Source organism: Psammomys obesus, unplaced genomic scaffold (genome assembly GCF_907164565.1).
Source record: "Psammomys obesus unplaced genomic scaffold, mPsaObe1.curated_primary_1811, whole genome shotgun sequence".
In the NCBI taxonomy this organism is placed as follows: domain Eukaryota; kingdom Metazoa; phylum Chordata; class Mammalia; order Rodentia; family Muridae; genus Psammomys; species Psammomys obesus.
In genome coordinates this window covers 2,914,361-2,935,961 of record NW_026596125.1, presented here as the reverse complement: position 1 = coordinate 2,935,961, position 21,601 = coordinate 2,914,361, and the positions used below count along the sequence as shown (strand labels likewise).

Genomic DNA, 21,601 nt, shown 5'->3' with positions numbered 1-21,601 from the left:
ACAAAACCATTATGTGCTGCTCAAATATTCTTGGACATGTGTTCTTCCACTGGAACATTGTCAAAATAACCAAGAGCTACGTTCATAGAAAAAAGCCATCTTTCCCTTTCCTAGAAGCTACCAATTGCTAATAGCTCCACAACTAGGGGTAGAATTTTGTGCATACCTTCTATTTCCTTGCTGAGATTTTTGTCTGACTTGGGCTTACACAGGTTCTGTTCAGTGTACTGTAACCACTGTGAGTTCATGCGTTCAGCTGTCTAAAAGACACTGTTTTTCTATATTCATCCACCACCTCTGTCCCTTACATTCTTTCTTCCCCACACTTCCACAATGATCCCTGAGCCTTGGGGAAGGGGTGATATGGTGTACATGTTCATTTTAGGGATGAGCTTTCTACATTCTCTTACTCTCTGCATCTTGGTCAGTTGTGGGTCATTGTGTTAATCACCTTCTAGTACAGGTAGAAGCTTCTTAGATAAGAGTTGAGAGCTGTATTGGACCATAGGTATTATGATATCATTTTGAAGCAGTTTAATTCTGTGTTTATTTAGCAGCTTAATAACATCTTCCCTGGAACTTATAACTTGTCTAATCATAGGCACTTGGCATGATAATGGTGCCAAGTAGTGAAGCCTTCAGATAATGGTTGGCTACTCCTCTGATATTCCTGCCACTATTATACCATGTATTTTTAGACCAGTTATTATTGTAACTCATGGGATTCAACCGGTTATAACCAAAGACAGTCAAAACTCTGAATGTTAAGAGCCAAAGAAGTATGCATTCATATTATAAAATACTGACATGGGGGCTGGAGAGATGGTTCAGCAGTTAAGAGCACTCTCTGCTCTTCCAGAGGTCCTGAGTTCAATTCCCAGCAACCACATGGTGGCTCACAACCATCTATAATGTGATCTGATGCCCTCTTCTGGCATGTAGGTTGTACGTGCAGATAGAGCATTCATATACATAAATAAATACATCTAAAAATAAATAAATAAAATGCTAATATACTTTTATATATTATTTTCAGGAGGAACTTATAGTTTATTCCAAATCCATGCCTTTAAATATTAATGAAGAATGTTAAGGCCAAGATAATGATTGTCAAGTCAAAGGTAGCTTGTGATTCATGTCAGAATTCTCAGGGTACATTCTTCTTCCTACATTATGGGCTTGTTTGTTTATTTTTACATGTTTAGGTACTATATTTTTGCAGATATAGATAGATAGATAGATAGAGAGATAGATAGATAGATAGATAGATAGATAGATGTTTAAACAAATGGTGAAATTATTCCCATACCATAACATCATCCTTTTAAAATATGAAAGTTAGTGAGTTCTAGTATATTCATAAAAGTTTTAAATCCTTACCACTTTCTAATTTTAATGCATATTTAAGACTCACAAAGAAAACTTCTGGTCATTAGTAAGTCACTCTCTCTTGTCCCACACCTCAAACTTCCTTCTCTTTAACCCTGTGGAGCTACTAATCTACTTTGAACCTCTGTAGACTTGCTGTGACATATCCTGGCTGTTTTAAATAAGTGGATCCATATGATGCATGACTTTTTATGTTGAGTTTCTTTCACTTACCATGTTTTTAGAGTTTATCTCTGGGAACAAAGTTAAACTGTGGCTATACTAGAAGCCAAAGGTAAAAAAAAAAAAAAAAAGAAAAAAAGAAAAATATAAATACATTCTTCAGTTTTAATTAGCTATAAAGGAAGCAAATGTTTGTTACATGTACATATATAGTTTATTTTAAGACATTATAGTCTTCATCTTCACAATGTGATTTTTCTTTTACTCTGTTAAGATGTTCTCTTAGCCAAGTGTGGTGGCACTTGCCTGTAATTCCAGCCTCAGGGAGGCAGAGGCAGGTGGGTCTCTGTGAGTTCAAAGCCAGCCTGATCTACCAAGTGAGTTCAGGACAGCCAAGGCTACACAGAGAAACCTTGTCTCAAAACAAAAACAAAACAAAAACAAAAAAGATATTTCTCTTGCTATTTTTATGATTTCTAATTCCCTTTGGGATAGGCATTCTAAGCAGTGTTAAAAAGAGTGGGATAGCTACCTTGCTGTAAGAATGATGACTTTTCTTTCAGTATACAGAGATGGATTGGAGGGTGTTGTCTTATTTGTAGCAGTAGAAATTGAACCCTTGCTTTGTCCTTGTTAAGCATATGACCCCTAGTCTTTAACAGCATGCTAGTATGTTCTCCACCATTAATTCTCATTCTTTCTTCCATTCTTGGCTGGAAGCCTTACTGCTATCTAATTTCTATAATATTTTACAATTTTTATATGCATTTGGTGTTTTGCGTGTGTGTGTGTGTGTGAGAGAGAGAGAGATCCCCTGGAACTGTAGTTACAGACAGTTGTGAGCTGACATGTGGGTGCTGTGGATAGAATCCATATCTTCTGGAAGAGCAGCTTAGTGCTGTTAAACACTGAGCCATCTCTCTAGCCCCAATATTTTACAATTTTATTTCTTAAAAGCTCAGTAACTTTGCCAATTCCTGTTTTATATGAGTTATAAAGCAATGCAATTTTTCTCCTAAATGGTATTGGGACAGTTGTAGGAAGCTATACCTAGGAAGAAATATAAAAAGAAACATGATTACTTGCTGATGTCTACCTGTGAGTTTGGTCACAGGTATAGATATGTAGTTCATATTGTATAATCATGTGTAGTCATATAATTACATCTACATATATTCTTTCTTACAGCCCTAAGACACAAAGAGCTAAACTGAACTATATTCCATAGTATACTCTATAGTATACAGCAAAACCTATTATCAGTTCACAAGAGATCCTGGTTAGTCTATTTTCTTCTTTTGTGTCCTCATTATAGGTTTGATGTATGTCCTTAAAACACGTGTGTCTTTGGTCTTTATTATTGTATATTTTAAAATGGTTATATAACTAATATCATACCATATATCTCATTATGTTACTTTCTTTTATAACTTACCACTGAAGTTTTAAAGCATTTTTTGTGTTTCTGAATTTATGTTGAATTTGAAATTTTGCTTCAAATGCTGCAGAGTATTTCATATTTTGCATAGAGTACATTTTATATTTCAGTCCTTTAACTATGAACACCTGCCACAGACAGTGGCATGGTGAAATCTGTGTACTTTTCTCTTTAGAAACTTGAAAAATAATGGTTTTGGTTTTGGGTCAGGGAAAAATTCCTGGGTATCTATTTTCTCTATCAACTTTCCTTGTGTATTCCAGCACCCTCCAATCCTACTTCACATCCTAGCCACTATAGCAAACGCCTGGGCTTGGTGCTAATGGAACACAACAGGAACTTGCTTCTCATTCCTTCTGTGGGGTTTCTCTGGACAGGGGCAACAAATATTTGGGGAACATGCTCAGCTCTCATAGCTTCGTATGAAATAAGGAGAGGAAAATTTCATTAGACTGCTCTTTACAACCAAGAGACATATGCTTCCCATTGTCATCTTGAGGAACAGTTAGGCAGTTTTGGGGTTTATGAAGGCTTTTATCAAAATTTCCTAGATTGCCAGCATTGGTTGCCAATTTGAAAACATATCCTCCTATTGTCTTTTCCCCTTTTCCTTGTTTTAGTCCTGTAGTTCTCCATTTCTCCTAGTTGTTCTTATTGCCTCAAATGAACTAGCTATAGATAAGCTTATGACTCAGGCTGTACTTTCAGAAGCTACTAGTATTACCCATTACAAAACTGCCAGATTGCTTTCCAGTGTATCTGCACCCTGATCGCAATAGTTTGGCCAGCCTCCAACTTGAAGAACAGAGACTGGGTAATTTCAAAACTTCAGAGGGACACATTTTAACAAGGCTTTGCCTCTGCTTGGAAGGCATGCAGCTGTGGTTCCCTGTGTAGGAGCTGACCCATGGCTCAGATACTTCAGTTATCATCAAAATATGATTATAAAATACATGCTATGCTCATTATACAAAACTTCCTTAAAACATTTTCTTTCCTACTCATGATTCATGACTTCTGATTCACAGACAGTGTGCTTTATCATAGAACTGCTGTAACATGGTCCTGAAAAACATTACTCCTCAGTACCTGTTAATATAGAACCATGATTGTTTATTCTTTTCCAGTGAAGGATGTTGCATCCCTAAAGTCATCTTAAACTCTGGAGTATGCATTTGTTCTATCACCATAGCTTGGGTTTACTTAAGGAAAAAAATGAACACATGAGCACATTAATGCTGCTGTATGTATGTGGTAACTTACCGTGCCTTTCAGTCAGTCTGCTCCAGAGTCCAGCCCCTTAGCCACTGCGGTAGACTACTCTTTTTCTCTTTGCATGCTCTTCCTGTAAAAGGAAGGTAACAGGTACACATCTTCATGTAGTAAAAAGTACAAACTATGACCACTTGGGAGCAGGGAATGAGAGACACTTCCTTTAGGGAGTGACAGTGATTCTCATTTGGGAATAACTTTGCAAATCTCATCTATCCTCTTGTGCTTTTGTTGTGTGAACAGGTGGTCAATACATACACTCCAGGAAAGAAGATTTGGCTTGAAGGCGTAGTGACCACCTCAGCTGGAGGCACAAACAATCTATCAGATTCCTATGCTGCAGGATTTCTGTAAGTAATTTACATTTTTCCTCCCTGGAACTTTCAGGAAAGGACAGTGAAACTATAACACACTCACTGGCCATTGCAAGGCAAAGGTCATTTCCAGTGAAAACTTTTTTCATCCATTCATTTGTGAATATATTTAGACTTACTTTACAAACAGTAATTGGTCACTTATTTGATGTATACTGGATCTGTCAAGTGCCAAGCACTGTCTGAAATGCTATAATACTTGATTGATGCTATTGTTTTAGTGGTGAGCCAGTGAAACAGAGGCTAGTCCTCCTGTTACAGGTATCAACGTTGAAAGGCAAAGTTGAAGTTAGCCACGGTAGCTCATTTAGCTAGTGGCAGAGATCAGACTCAAGCCCAGATGGCCTTCTCCAGTGTACAGCCTTTTCCCCACTACGGTAGACCGTTATCTCTTTTTCCACAGCCTTTCTATAAAAGAAAAGTGATGGATGGCAGAGGAATAAATAATTACCCATAGTGGAATTATCAGGCAGGGTTTCATGGAGGAGGCGGCATTTGTGGGATATGGAAAGAGTGTTCTGGCCTTGAAAGGCAAAGAGTGGAAGAACCGACAGTGAGATAACTCAGGCTGAAGAAACATTACAGAAAAGGCATAGCAGAGGAACAATGACTAATTTCGAGTAAAGCTTTGTTTTAGCAGAGATATAATGAAGGCTGACATTATGAAGATAGTTTACTCCAGACCATGGAAGGTCGTGAAAACCATATGAAGGAAATGATGGCTTGTTCTTGGCTCATTCCAAACCACTAAAAAGTTATAAGAAGAAATAATCTGATGAGTGTTTTAAAACTTAGACCTTATCAGTATTATGCACAGGATCTTGGAAGGGATGAGAAAATGCATTTGAAGACTACTGTAGTTTCCTGGAGAATGTCTTGAGCCAGGAGCATAGAGCTCTGCCTAGCTCCCGAGTGTCATATAACCAAGACAAACCCCTCACAATTAGATTCTAACCAACTATTTTTTTCCTAATCCATTCTGGTCCTTTGGCCCAGGCTTTTTGGCTAAGCAATGCATGAACTGTAGCTTTGCCCTCAGCTATGTGTTTTGCTACTAACAGCTGTTCCTAATTAGACAGATGCAGTTCCCCTCCATTGAGACAGCTTCTTCAACACATTTGTGAAGAACAGATCAGGGCCAGCTAAGTAGATGGCATTTCCGTACCGAATAATATCAAATGGTCATGAAGATGATTGCTCAGTGTAACTCATAGTGTTACTTTTTGCATCTTCCATGACTTGAGCCAGGAGACAGAGCTGTGCCTGGCTCCCCAATGTCATGTAGCCAGGACAAATCCCTCACAACCAGAGACTAACCAACTATTTTTTCCATGTTTGTAATCTCAACATCTAACATTATGTTTCGCAGAGAAGTTCAGTAATAATGGCTCAAATTAATGTCATGGAGTGAATCAGCATTTAATGCAGTGTTGTTAAGAGTCTTCTTTCGTAATCATCCCATCCCCCCTGGTTTGATATGAATCTTGTCGCAGGGGTGAAAAGCCAGGTTAGCAGTAAGTACTCAGGGGATCCCTTGGAATCAGCCCAGGACTTTGCTCAGCTGTCACCAAATAACTTTGCTTTGAAGTTCAGCAACAGCCCGGTTGTACTAAATGTTTTCCTAAATACTCTTCCATTTAAGGAATGATGTGAAATAAAAAGTATCACAGACCTTCATGGAGGCGGGTGAAACAGAGACCTGTCTTTGCACAAGCATCAGCCAAATAGCCATAGGGCTCTACATGAACTTTGCAAATGAACATAGTTGTTAATATTTGGTCTGTGCTTCAGATTATCAGTGCTTGGTTGGCAGAGATCAGTTAAATCTAGTTCATTCTGCTCCTGGCCTTCCCTCTTACTTCCTTGTCATCCATCCCATCTTAACACTACTGGCAGAACTTAGCAAGGTGCTATGTTCATGAAGGTATATAAATTGTTGCCTAGAAACAACATTCTAAGAAGGTACAACATTCTAAGAAGCTTCAAGAAGCTAGCAAGCATGTGGAAAGATGGCATTTTCTCAGGACCTTTTCCAATATATCACGTAACTATGGGCTTCCCAGGGCACATGCAAATGTATGCATGAATCAGAAGTCTGTGCTACTGAGACCCAAAGATAGTGCTACCCTGTTAGTCTTGAAACTCTTTGGAATGCTGCAAAGTCATTTGGATAGGCTGCCATGTCCCCAGCATCTAGAGCATTCAGTAACACATAATAGGTGTTGAATAAACACCATGGAGTGCGAGAGTAGCTACTAAACAAGTAAGTAACACAACCCCAGGGGCCTGTGCAGATGGTGCTGATGGGCTAATGCACATGTGGTGAGCATTTACTCATACTTTATTTCTTTTAGAAGACGAAACCTCACGTTTGCTTTTCTCGATAAATATTAAATATAGGCCAGGATATCTTTGTACTTTCTGAACATGGCAAGAGCTCTGATTTAAGAGGTACTTGTACCCAGAGGTCTTATTGCAGTTCCACAGTGGGGCGTCTTTGGTAATCCCCCTGCTACTGTGCCTTAGGATTAGAGCTAGAGCTGAGCCTATTATCCTGATTTCACAGGCTTGCCAAACTACTGAAAATAATCAAGACAAGTAGCTTTGCCACGTGATGTTCTCAAAGTAATTTCAGTTCTCTGGGTCACAGTGTCCCAGTGTGAACAAAACTATCATAGCAAAGGTTCTGCTCTATTGTACACAGACTTTTCTTTTGATTTAAAAGTTCTTTGTGTGTGTGTTTGCTTTGATTTTGGATTTGGATTTGTAACTCTAATTGCCAGTAAATGTGTTCATTTATATGAGAATAAAATAAAATTGTAAATGTAAAAAAAGATTTGAAATGTGAACATTATTTATTCATATTATAAGAATTAGAAATGCTCTTTTTTTTTCCAGCAAGGACAAAAGTTAATTCTGGAAGTCATGGGTTTGGAGCCCCATATGGTTTCAGATTTGGGAAATCATAACTATGCATAATTTTTCCCATGTGCTAAATGGTGATTTTCAAAGTTTCTAAAATCTAATTTTGTCCAGATAAATGTCAACCTAAACAGAGCTGTGTACCTACAACAGACCAGGAGCTGTGCTGAGTGTTCTGAGTATAAGTTCAAATGCTGTGTGGCTGAGGACCTGTAACTGATGGGGAGTGGTAGAGAGATAGGTAGGAGGTCACCATCCACCATGCTGGCAGAGGGCATCCACAGAACACTCTCTGAAGGCAGAGGTGGTACTGCTAGTGAGGATGCCAGAGTTTAGAAGAGAGCACTGGCCTGGGAGACTCATGCATGGTAAGAAATTTGACAAATGGAAAGAAATTATTTAGAGGAGGGTAGGTAGAAAATGCTAAACAGGAGTTAAACCATGTGAAGACTTGGGTCAGTACAAGAGAGCATGCTATGCTGGCTATCCAAAAGTAGTTTTGTGAGACTAAGACCTGTGGAAAATGAAGCTTAAAGTAAAGGCAAAGAAGGGGTGATGGTTTCAGCAGTGGCAATACAGAGAGAAAAAAACAATGAATGACTAAATTGATGAATGAGTTGAATGTGTCAGTTACAAAGGCAGAGACAGCAGGGAGTTTGTGAAGAATCTTGAAGGCAGGCTTTGAGTAGAGTAGCATGTTGCGAAAATTACACATTTTGCATAGTCAGGTCAATGCAGGTTTCCCAATGCAACACATATGTGAAGGTAATGTGCTTAAATCCCTGAATATTTTATTATGATGTCAAGGAAAAACATCATTACGTTGACTGTGACAGTGAAACATGAGGGAACCAAATGACGAGGCTATTTTTGCATAGGCCATAGGTCTGTGTAGGTTAGAACCCTGTGCAAAGTGTGTGTGCTGTTACAGTGAGGAGACTGAGGGCAGCAGATGTTCTGTGAAGTCTTGCAGTTGTATGATTGTGTGGCCAAGGAGGACGTATTTGGGTTCTAAGTGGTTACAGTATTCATTTGTCAGCATTCTAGAAGAAAAATATAAGTCATAACCTGTGGTAACTTTATGACCATGAACAATTCATTTTATCCCTTCAGACCTATTTCCTGTAAAATAAAGAGAGTAGGGTTGATAATCTGTGAGCTCTCTTACAGCTTTCTGTTCAGGACCTAAATGATTTTCTCCTTTAAAGCAGCAAGTAAATTTGATGGTCCTGGGGTGGGGACTATTTCTGTGCTGTAGCTGGTCTTCACAGTGCTTGTTAGATGCTATTTTAAATGTACTGATGTGGCTTATTTTCTTTTTCCTTTAGATGGCTAAACACTTTAGGAATGTTGGCCAATCAGGGCATTGATGTTGTGATACGACATTCATTTTTCGACCACGGATACAACCATCTGGTGGACCAGAATTTTAACCCATTACCAGTAAGTGCTGGGTAAAGATTCCCAGTTCATTTCCACATCATTTGGTTCTTTTGATCATTCCTTTTTCCACACTAGGAGAATTTTCTCCTTCTGCTATTGGCAGTCTCTTTCATAAATCAGACAGAGCATTCTTTTCTTTGATTTCATGAACAATTCCACGGGCTTTTGGCTTCATCCCCCTACACATGCACACACACACACACACACACACACACACACACACATCTCTACATAGACATACATGTATATACTCACATATATATACATACATTTATATGTGTATAATGTATAAGTGTATTACTATTACTTTAGCAAACCTTGTGCAATTAAGATTCCACATCTACTTGTGGCCTGTTTGAACTCTGCTTGAGGGTGAGTTTTTCCAGATTGTTTTATTTTAATGCTAATAGGAGACATTATTTAACGTCAAATACAGCATGTTGAAAGCAGATGGGAGTGTTCACCAAGATCAGATACAATAGGAGCCCATCTCTCAGGGAAGGGATAAAGTGTACTTGGAGTTAGATGTTGACCCCTATGTGATGATGAAGGCAGAAATCTGAGTGATCTGCATGATCATCAGAGATATCTTACTGAGTCCAGAGAGGCTGTTTTGTTTGTTTGTTTGTTTGTTTTCAGAAATGTTACACAGATAATTCTTTTACATGGGTATCATAATATGGTCCTGATAGAAGGTCAGACTCCTTTCCCCATACCTGTGGTTGCCCTTTGAGATGTTCTCTGAGACAGGGAAAGAGGAATACAATACCAGCCATAGACCCAGATCCTGGGCCTTGAATTACTGTTGCCTTGAGGGTCCTGGGAATAAACACATTCTGGAACAGTACATTTCCCAGCTATTTGCTTTCCTTTACCTATTTCTACCCCACTTATTCCACCTTCCAACCCCCAAGTGAGAAGCCTTCAAGCCCAGAACAGGGAATACTGTGGCTCATAAGAGTATCATTCTCAAGTCTCAAAACTGAAACCAATTGACACAATTGTTTTTATTCACAGAACAAGAATAAGCCTTGAAGTATGTATGTTTGAGGTAGGAAGGAATAGGGTGAGAGTTTTCTGCTTAGAACCATAAAGATTTGTCTTATTTTCATGTGTTTATATAAGTAAGCCAACTATCTCAAAGCATAAGTATTAAAAAACATAGATTTTTCTATTTGGAATAAATACAAGGTTTTTTGTTTTTTGGGTTTTTTTTTTTGTTGTTTCATTTTTGCAGCAGAAGTTGGGAAGGAAGCAACAACAAATAAATAAATAATAGACTATTATGAATGTTCCTAGATGCATGTACAAGAAAGCCTTTTCTAAGCATGTGACTGGTTAGGAAAGAGACAACTAATGGTGAGAAGCCAAACATGCAGACATCACACAGCTTTCTAAGCAGGGCAGAGGCTAACAAAACATTTCACGGCAGGAACAAACTTAGCGTGTCTGCAGAAACCCAAGCCCATGCCTGAGACATGGAAGGAGGAGACTTGATAGAAACAAAGGAGGCAGGAGGGAGCTTGCCCCAGGCAATTAGACTTTTATTGTAGTAATAAGAAAAAAAGCACTGGAGAGCTTTAATGAGGGAAGTAATGCTCACTCTGACAGAATGATCAAGTGCCACTTTTAGCGATGCAGATAATACTTCACAATTCACAGATTACTTTTATAGTGGCCTTCTATTCAGTGTATCAGCAAAATTCCATTCCTCCTTTTTTTCTTCTTTCCTCCCTTCATTCGGATTTCGTTCGCTCATCTTTACCATGCCCTGTTTGCTCACTGATAATTCCTGGCAGTGGGTCTCTGTGGTGAGCCAAACTGTGCAGAGCAGTAAGCAATGAAAAATAAGCATAGAAGACATTGTTTATCATAACTGCTCGTGCTAAAGAATAAGTGACTGTCCAAGGTCAAAAAAGTCCCAGTAGCCAGGGCCTCTAGGGTTTTCTTTTCTTTTCTTTACTAGGGTTTTCTTTACTCTAGGGTTTGTCTTTACTGGGCCACATTATCTCCCACAGTGCTCACTTACGTATCTTTGCCAAAGCCTGAGGCAAATTCTGCCTTTGGCTTACATCTGGAGATAAATGTGAGCGAAGAAAGCAAGCTACCATGCCTCTCTTTGACTTCCCAGGACATGGCCATGTAGACATTAAAGACACAAACCTTCACAGATTTATTCTCCCCAGATAAGAGTAACTGCCAATGTCTCTCTTTGAATGCATAGCACAGAAACCCTCAGCTGATGCCTGGTGGCTCCAGAGCTCACAGAAGCCTCTAAGATGCTAACACAAGTTCCATGGATGTAACACAAAGGCCAAAGGGGGCTGGGTACATCTGGGTACAGCTGAAGTCTGGGAACATCAAGCTCTGATAAAGAAAGCATATGTAAAGGCACTTAAAAGGTAGCAGCTCTTTCTTATCTTTCCTCATGGCAAATTCTGTACCTTATAAGTAGAAAACTCCACAGCTGGGAGAGGATGTCCTAAGTCTCCCCTGGAAAGAATTTACAAGGCCAGACCAAGATGTGATCTGAGAGATGTGGCTGTCTGGCTCCTAAGATGGGTATGGAGCTTGACCTGAGGATCATATTGGTTGCCATGTCAGAGAACTGTGGAACTGGTAACTAAACATTGCCAATAAAAACTTGGCGGAGTTTAATCTGTGGTTACATCTTCAGGAGAAGTTAAAATATTAGAGGATTAATGAATTGTACTTTTTCTCCCAGAAAAATAAGTATTATTCTACTCCCATTCCTTCAAACCAAGATTCACATATTTCAGGAAAGAATCTTATTAGCAAATTTGTGTCTGCTTTTTCTGGTGTTCTTGAGTACAGCCAGAGGCAGTGAGACTCTGAGTCCCAAGGCTCCTCAGGCCATGTCCAACACCACCCCTCCCCTTCCTGGTTAACTTTGTGGCTTTCCAACTTAGCTCTGGCAGGGCCATTCCACTAGTACCTGTCAAAGGTAAGAAAGAGACAATGTCAGCATAGGATAACACCGTAAAATGGGCTTCTAGGAGTTAGGGCGTGGGGAGAACGCTGCAGAAGACATCTAGGGTGGGAAACCTCTGAATGATGCTAACTGGAATCCATATACTGATCCCAAACCTCGGAATGCGCACCGCAGGTGAATCCCACTGTAGAATATGGACCCCCTTGTCACGGTGGAAGTCCGCCAAGCGTGAGAGCACCACTCTGCTGAGAGACACTGATAATGAAAGAGGCAGAGTGCCTATGAGGACACGAGGCTGGGGGCATCTCTGTATCTTTGAGCCAGTTTTCCATGGGACTTGAAGACTTCTCCTTTATAAAAGAAGTAAAGAAAAGTAGGATGAAGAGAGATTAAGGCGGGAAATGGGGGCAGGGAGGAAGGGAAAGAACGAGAGAGGGTTCTGCTGTCCTGCTCCGCTCAGGAAATAACTTTTCAGCTGCATTCCTTGTTTCCTCACGGTTTTCTGCTAGAAGAGTGACATCCTCCTCCTGCCGTGAGACTGTCTTCCTCCTGAGAAAGGAGCACATTTTAGTTAAGCCACACATTGTCCTTCACTCCCATCCTCTCCCCTGACGGCCCTGACATTGGGAAAGAGGGAACATGTGAGTCTCCACAGCTCAGCCATCAGTTGTGAGCTCTCCTGGGAGTAGACAATGTTTGTACAGAAGAGATCGGCACATCCAGTGGACAGAGTCCAGACGCACCAGCCCTGGGCACTTCTCCTTGGAGAGGGTTTTGGAATTCAGCTGGTTGCTTTTTTTAAAGAATGTGATTTACAGAGCTTTCAGGGAGAGGAATGGGGAACTCCTAGTCAGCATCTTCCTAACTCCCACACTAGGACAGCAAAAGGAGTCTTCACAGATATAATTCAATTAAAAAATAAAATAAAATAAAACTGAGCTCTGAGCTCACCATTGTGTGGATGTACTGATAAATAAGACATGGTCTTCAGTCTGCAGGATCTGTAACCCACTGTGTGTTTGTGAGATTACAGATCAGTCTTATTTAGAGACTAGTGTAAGGAGCTGGATTATGCTGTCTTAGCATTTCTACTCTAGGCATAGTGCTGTATCTGCATGCTATCAGCACTCATTTTGCTTACTATCCTTGATGGGTAACAAAAAATATTCACTAGCCCTGTGCACATCCGTTGAACACTCTCTGTGTACATTGTTCTGGAGTACAATAATCAGTCATGGATTAAAGCACAACTCAGTAGTCTATAATAAAATTAAGCCTATGGTTGCAGTCACCATAACAACATACTCAGAGCCAAGCCATCACTGTTCAGATGTCATTTGCCTTTTGCAAAGAACCTTAGCCTTTTACTATTGCCAGTCTGGCTTACTTGGTTAACCTAACCATCGTAAAATTCTAGGACAAGTTAAGAATCCCATCTTTCTTTTTCCTCCTTCAAGTTGTTATAGCTGGTTACCCCTTGTGCACAGCATAGCTGAGATACAAACACAGTATCAGCTTAATGTAGCTTTTCTTCAGGAGGGACAAGTAATTACAAACCCATATCCCAGTTTTGCTGGATTGGCTGAGTCTTGAACCATCCAAACAGGAGGCATCACAGGGAGCAGCAAGGGCTATCCAGAAGACCTTCTGGAAGAGACAGTCCTAGGTGGCTCTTCAATAAGTGGCAAAATAGCCCTAGGGAGGCAAGTTTAGGTTGGGAGAAAAGCATCCAGACACAAGCAGTCACATATACACCAAAATACGCGTTTTCCAGTGAGTCATGGAAGATGAATTATGAATAATTATCTCAGAAAGTTTTTCCCATTGCTATTCCATGGCCACACAGGGTGTGTGAAAATTGAAGAATTCAAAAGCTAAAAACCTGGAGGTGGTATGGCAGGGGAGGTAACAAACCCAGACAAACTAGCCTGTGACCTGTTTCTTAGTGTAACCTTTCTTCTCTTTCTTTCCTTTCCCGTGGGATCCATCAGGAACATGAAAGAAGCAAAGTGTACCTGTTTAGGGTAGCTGTGATGTGAAATTCAATCCTGTCATTAGGGGCCCTAACAAAGACTTTTCCATGTGCAGCTTTCTTTGTGGGAGCCTCCTGCTGCTGAGAGAAGGGCAGCCTGGGCTGTGGGATCAATCACTGGATCTCAGGCTGCCTCCATCAATGGCCAAAGCACCGGGCTACATGCCCAGAGAACATGACTCGCTTCTTTTCTCCTCTGTGCCTCCAACCCCTGGCTGCTGAGATCAGAGCCTGCGCTGTGCGCCATCCGACCAGGCAGGCAGCACTTGGCTGCTAACGCCTTTGCGCACAAGTTTCTCTGGCTATTTTACTGCCCATTCTCCTCTTTTCTCTATTTATCGACCTGAGAAATATGCACAGTATGTCAGCAACACACAATAGTGTTTGTAACAGCTCACCCCTTTGGGAAGTAGAAACCATTCTGGGCGTGGAGTGAGATGGAGTTCAAAATGCTACACTGTAATTTTCTAGTCATGTGAGCCTTTATTTCCTCTGTGAAAGTGGGCAGTAACTGCTGAGGCTGGAGAGCAGGGAGTGTTTGAATTTAGTTCTTAAAAATACTGGTTTTGAGATCAGCCTGACCAGTTTTTCCAGTTACCTCTTATATGTATTTGAAATTACCAGAAAACTGTAGTGAACATCAGTTACGTCTCCCACGAGAATGGAAACTCTCTCGGAGGGTTGCTAAGGGTTGCACGAGCCAGAGCACGTGTATCTTTCACCTCATCATAAACACTCAATGACTGGTGAGTGCTTTTTGTTGTTTGTGAAGCGACGTGGTAAAATATAAAATTGTAACTCACAGCGATAGTTATTAACAATAAATGGACATAACTGTGATAAGAATCTTTGAATATTTGTCTAGATGTATGGAAATAGATTCAATGATGACTAAAATATGAAATGTAAATTTTTTTAAAAAAAATTAAAATGCCAGAAAATTAAAGGAATGAAAAGGAAAGTTGTGATTCATGAATTTGAGAGGAACTGACTGCAAATAGTTAAAGGCAAACTAAATGTTCCATTTTTTTCCTGAGAAGATGCGGCCTAACTTTCCCAGTGAAAGCAGTTAAGGCCTTCCCAGGGCTGCAGCGCTAACGCTAACACTGTCCTGACGTTTATAAATGGTCCAGTGATCCCTGGGAACCGTGACATGTCACATCAAAGTGCTAACGACAGCACACTATGTGAGTCACCGAGTAGCAACAATCGAAAACCCTGCTCTGCCATCAGCCATTTATGTCCTTCCTAGACTGCAACCCTGAGAATCACTGCGACTGCAAATTGGGTAGCAACCTAAATCTGCGAGAGGAAGCAGCTACAGCTCTGGCACGTCAGAGCTTAGGAGCGTTCTGTGCCACCCTTGAAGCAACCTGCAGATGAAGATAAACAAGGTTGGTTCTGGAATGAGAAGAGCCAAACCAAAATTACCTAACACAAACAGATCAGAAAGAAAGAGAGGGGAAACAAAGGAAGATATAAAAGGGAGTATGGAGGAAATGCCTTTTAGTGGGTTGGAGGGCTTTCTGGTGAGTGTCACAGTAAGACAAACTTAAGGTTATTTCATAAAAAATACTGTATTTGTGACATATAGACAGTGATTCTGAGAACCAACAAAAAGCTCCTCACTAGTGACTGTTAGAACCAAAACTAATGTGTCTTTTTCTCAAGTTCATTTTTAGGTTTTAGTAGCTATTAGTTTTAGGTGAAAATTCTTTCTAGAAATAGAGTAACTCTGGATTCAGCACAAAGCAAACACACACACACACACACACACACACACATACATGCATGCACACACACATACACGCATGCACACACAAATATAAAAGATTAGGACAGAAAGGTGATTAAAGAAATGGGAATAAAAACATGGAAATAGAAGAAGTAAACATAAATTTGGGTTTAAGTTATTTAGATATACCCCACAATGTATAAATTTTCAGAATTTTATCAGTCAATAAATACTTCTGTCATTAAATTTGAACAGTTAGCAATGTCTTAGATGAATCTCAGATTTGGTTTAAGCGTGGCAAGGACTGGCCAAAATATGCTGTTTTCACTTATCCTGGATGTTAGAATATGTGAAATGGAGGATGTGGCAGATATGGATATGGAGGGAGTTTAAGAAGTAACTTACACGTCCTGCTTCCTACACAACACACCCTGCCCTGTATGTAACTCTTCCTAATCAGAAGAGATCTGTTCTCAGTGTCATGACCACTTGTAACCAAAGTCTGTGAAAAATCATCACAACATACACTCAGCAGGGAAAGCTGCCCAGTGCACTGAATTATTACAAAAGGTCTTACCTTGAAGTCCCTTGAGGTTTATTTTCCCTGCTGGAAACCTAGCCCAAACTTTTTTTTTTTCTCTTCTTACTTTTTAAAAAATTTTTTATTAATTACACTTTATTCACTTTGTATCCCCCCTGTAGCTCCCTTCCTCCTCCCCTCCCAATCCTTCCCTTCCTCCCCATTCTTCACACATGCCCCTCTCCAAGTCCACTGATAGGGGAGGTCTTCTTTTCCTTCCTCTGATCCTAGTCTATTAGGTCTCATCAGGAGTGGCTTCATTGTGTTCCTCTGTGGCCTGGTAAGGCTGCTTCCCACTCAGGGGGAGGTGATCAAAGAGCAGGCCAATCAGTTCATGTCCCTGTTCCCATTACTATGGAACCAACTTGGATACTGAACTGCCATGGGCTACATCTGTGCAGGGGTTCTAGGTTGGGTTCTAGGTTATCTCCATGCATGGTACTTGGTTGGAGTATCAGTCTCAGGGAAGACACCTGTGCTCAGATTTTTTTGGTTCTGTTGTTCTCCTTGTGGAGCTCCTGTCCTCTCCAGATCTTACTATTTTCCCCTTCTTTCATAAGAGTCCCTACATTCTGCCCAAAGGTTGCCCATAAGTCTCAGCATTTGCTTTGATAGTCTTCAGGGCAGAGCCTTTCAGAGGCCCTCTCTGGCAGGCTCCTGATTTGTTCCCTGTTTTCTCCTTTTTCTGATGTCCACCGTCTTTGCCTTTCTGGAGGGGGATTGAGCATTTTAGCCAGAGTCCTCCCTTTTAATTAGTTTCTTTAGATGTACAGATTTTAGCAGGTTTATCCTATATTGTATGTCTATATGAGTGAGTATATACAGTGTGTGTCTTTCTGCTTCTGGGACAGCTCACTCAGGATGATCTTTTCCATATCCTACCTTTTACCTGGAAATTTCATGATTTTCTTGTTTTTTATTGCTGAGTAATATCCATTGTATAGATGTACCACAATTTCTGTATCCATTCCTCAGTTGAGGGGCATCTGGGTTGTTTCCAGCTTTTGGCTATTACAAATAAAGCTGCTATAAACATGGTTGAGCAAATGTCCTTATTGTGTACTTGAGCCTCTTTTGGATATATGCCTAGAAGTGGTATGGCTGGATCTTGAGGAAGTGCTATTCCTAGTTGTCTGAGAAAGCACCAGATTGATTTCCAGAGTGGTTGTACAAGTTTACATTCCCACCAGCAGTGGAGGAGGGTTCCCCTTTCTCCACAACCTCTCCAGCATGTGTTGTCACTTGAGTTTTTGATCTTACCATTCTGATGAGTGTAAAGTGAAATCTCAGGGTCGTTTTGACTTGCATTTCCCTGATGACTAATGACGTTGAGCATTTCAAGTGTTTCTCTGCCATTTGATATTCCTCTATCAAGAATTCTCTGTTTAGCTCTGTTTCTCATTTTTTAACTGAATTACTTGATTTGTTGCTTTTTAACTTCTTTTTAGTTCTTTATATATATTGGATATTAGCCCTCTGTCAGATCTAGGGTTGGTGAAGATCCTTTCCCAATCTGTAGGTAGTTGTTTTGTTCTGACAACAGTGTCCTTTGCTTTACAGAAGCTTTTCAGTTTCATGAGGTTCCATTTAGTGATTGTTGATCTTAGAGCCTGTGTTGGTGGTGTTCTATTCAAACTTTATCAAATGATTTTAAGAGCTCTCTGCCCCCTCACACCCCCCCAAAAAAAGAAAGCTCTGAAAGTGATTTAGGCATCTTCATCAACAAATCCATGGAAGTTTGAATTCTTCCTCCCCAAAGTTTCTCAGAATGTAACTTTTTATTCTCCCTAGAGAGAGGGCAACTTTCTATTTAAACAGTTATTGAATGTGCAGGGGAAGAGGACACACATGCTATTTCACAGAAAAAACAAAATAGTATTGGAGGTTTTGTGTGTGTATGTGTGTGTGTGTGTGTGTGTGTGTGTGTGTGTGTGTGTGTGTGTGTAGACAACTATTAGTGTGTATGCAGGTGTGTGTGGAAACTGGAGGTTAACCTTGGGTATAGTTAATTCGGAGCCACCTTGATTTATAAAACAGTGTCTCTGGGGCCTACAATTAGGCCAGGCTAGCTGTCCAGAGAGTTTCAATGACCCACTTCTCTCAGCATACTCAGCACTGGGGGTAAAAGCACACACCAGCACACTGGCTCTTTTGCACAGGTTCCTGGAATCCAATTCAAGTCCTCATGCCTCCACAGCAAACACTCACCAACTGAATTATCTCCGCAATCCATTGTTTCATTTTTCTAACAGCTTTATTGAGGGGCTAAGGAGACTATTCTATTGCTTGTTGTTCAGGCATAAGCACCTGTGTGCATATCCCCAACCAAACATGAAAGCCGGGCACGATAGCGCATGCCTGTAATTCCAGCACTATGGAGCAGAGACAGGAAGGTCCGAGGGGCTCACTGGCCAGTGGTTAACTTCAGAACTAGTGAGAGACTCTGATATGAATAATGCTGAAAGTGACAGATGAGGACATGCCCACATCAACCTCTGTCCTCCACATCTTCCTCCACAGGTACACACACCTGCATATACCTATGCACACCACACATTGTTAGTGTATTTATAGAGGTGTCCAACCTGGAAAGATAATGCTGTGCTTATCAGAAGGCATTCCTCAGTCTCACTTTCCCCAGATTCTGTAAGCCACTCATCTATCTTCTGTCTAGAGATGTGCCTCTCCTGGAGTTTTTATATCAATGGGTCTTGAAGTGTGTGGCCTTTTGTCACCTAGTATAATGTTTTAATGTTAATTCATCTTATAACGCATATCAAGATTTCATTCCTTTTTCTTGCTCAATAATATCCTCCTATTAGTTAAGTTCTCTAAAGAAACAGAATTTATACATTGTGTGTGTGTGTGTGTGTGTGTGTGTGTGTGTGTGTGTTAAAGGGAGGCTTATTAAAGTAACTTACAGGCTGTGGTCTAGCTAGCCTGATAATGGCTGTCCCCTTGTGGAAAGGCCAAGAATCCAGTAGTTGTTCAGTCCAGGAGAATGTTTCATCTGGTCTTCAATCCACTTTGGAATCCCAAAGAAGTAGGTTCTAATGCTAGTGCCATAATTCCTCAACAGCAGGATAGATGAACTAGTCAGTAAGAGTGAGAATAAGCAGGCAAAAAGCAAAACCTTCCTTCTTCCATGTCCTGGGCTGCCACCAGAGGTGTGGTCCTGATTTAGGGTGGGTGTTCCCACCTCAATAGTTCAGTCAAGAAAAATACAGATGTAATCAAATTGAAAACCAAATAAGCCATCACAGTCGTGTTGTCTAGATGTGCAGCATTTTATTTACCTATTTATTGGTGACTATTATGGCTGCTTACACTTTTTGTCTAGTATGACAATGTTCATCTGAACATATATGAGCAATGTATAGTGTATGTTTTCATTTCTCTTGGGTGTATCCCTAGTACTACAGTTGGGATGATAGAATCCCTTCCAACATTTTTTCTATAGCTTTATCCTCAGTACAGCAATATTAAGATTTGTGGTCTTTGGACATCAGTTGTATCCTAGGCTCCTTCATCATGACTGAGAATAATAATACCCTTTTATAAAGGGGCACAAAGTTGAAGGCTGTGCTCTCTTGCCCCTGCCATTTTTTTCCACCTGGTGCAGATACAGCGTGGCTGTACAGCTCTGAAGGTGCACCAACAGAGCACTTCTGATGGAAGCTCCCATCAGACACCAGCCACCCATGCCATGGTTCCAGCCTCCAGACCCATGAGAAATAAATTCTTTATAAGTCATACAGTCTCAGAGGTTTTGTTACAGCAGTGTAGACTAAGCTCTCTAGAAGTGGAACTCCTGGTTCATCTGAAAAGTCTGCGTTTAAATTTTTGAAGAATTACCAAGCTGTTCTTACCAATTGTTTTAACCATTTTGCATTCCTGCTATTAATATGCAGGGGCACTGTTCCAGGCAGGGGATCCTGTGCTGTGTAAGGGTGAAGAAAGTGAACTGAGTTCTGCATTCAAGTGTTCATTGCTTTCTTCTGTTGATGAGGATGCAAGAGCTGAACTACTTGAAGCTCTTGCTGCTGTGACTCCCCTTGAAATGAAGGGAAGTTGTAGTAAACTCTTTTCCCACTTCAGTTGCTCTTGTCATGGCATTTTATCACAACAGAAACCAAGACATTCACAGATTCAAAAAACAAGTAGCTGTACTAGTTTCAGACAAAACTGTCTTCAAAGCAAATACATTTGTTAAATATAAGGAAGAACACGGTATAAAGATAAAGGTGTTGGTTCTTAGAGCTAACAGTCTTTTATGGGCATGCACTTAACAACAGACTCAGATTAGATAAGGCAAGAGCAGGTGAGGGGATAAGTACATTTGTTACCATAACTGGAGACTTTTCAACATTCTTCCATTAAAAATTAATGAGTTGATCTTCCCAATTCAATTAATGTAATCAAGATAATCCCTACAGACATGACTAGAAGCCCATCTCCCAGGCGATTCTAGATTCTGTCATGTTTTGTATTAGTAGTTTTTTAGATTGAACATTTTCTTTGACTGATACATTTATTTTTTCTATCATATTTTCTTTTCTTTTTGGTTTTTTGAGACAGCGTTTCACTGTGTAGCTCTAGCTGTCCTGGAACTCACTCTGTAGACCAGGCTGGCCTTGAACTCTGCCTCTGCCTCCCCAGTACTGGGATTAAAGGCGTGTACCACTATGCCCGGCTTCTATGATATTTTCAATGTTTATATTCTCTCTTTCACTTTTTTTTTATTCTATTGTTAAATCTTGCCTCTGTAGTTCCTGTTCAAATTCCTAAATTTTTCATTTTCAGAATTACCTCAGTTTGTGTTTTGTCAATTGATTCTATTTCCATTTTCAGGTCTTGAACGGTTTTATTCATTTTCTTCCATGATTTGTTTATATTTTCCTAGATTTCTTTGGAGGATTTATTCATTTCTTCCCATATTTTGTTTGTGTTTTTCTGAATTTCTTAAAGGGATTTCTTAATTTCCTCTTTAAGTACCTTCGTCATCTTCATACAAGCAGTTTAAAGGTTTTTTTTCCTTGTGCTTCACTTCTGTTGGAATAACCAGGGCCTGACATGGTACAATAGCTTGGCTCTAGTGGAAACATATTCCCACGGCTCTTGTTGATGGTACTTTTGCACTGGCATTTACACACCTGGGATTGGGATAGGTCTAGATGGTAATTTCTGGATTTGTTTTTATCGGGTGGGTATTTTATTACTTGGTTTCTGTTTCCTCTGCGGTAGGATTTATTTATTGGTTGGTTGGTTGGTTGGTTGGTTGGTTGGTTGGTTGGTTGGTTG

The 21,601-nt window shown here is 40.3% G+C and overlaps 1 protein-coding gene across 3 annotated transcripts in view; it reads left to right on the top strand.

Annotated features, from left to right (window-relative positions):
* The window catches only part of Hpse2 (heparanase 2 (inactive)), a 618,971-nt gene that overhangs the window by 482,590 nt on the left and 114,780 nt on the right, over positions 1-21,601 (top strand). For all 3 annotated transcript variants that reach the window (XM_055591606.1, XM_055591605.1, XM_055591604.1), the window contains 2 exons: positions 4,505-4,611; positions 8,886-9,000. In XM_055591606.1, the coding sequence (XP_055447581.1) occupies positions 4,505-4,611; positions 8,886-9,000 (222 nt within the window). The remainder of the gene's footprint in view (positions 1-4,504; positions 4,612-8,885; positions 9,001-21,601) is intronic.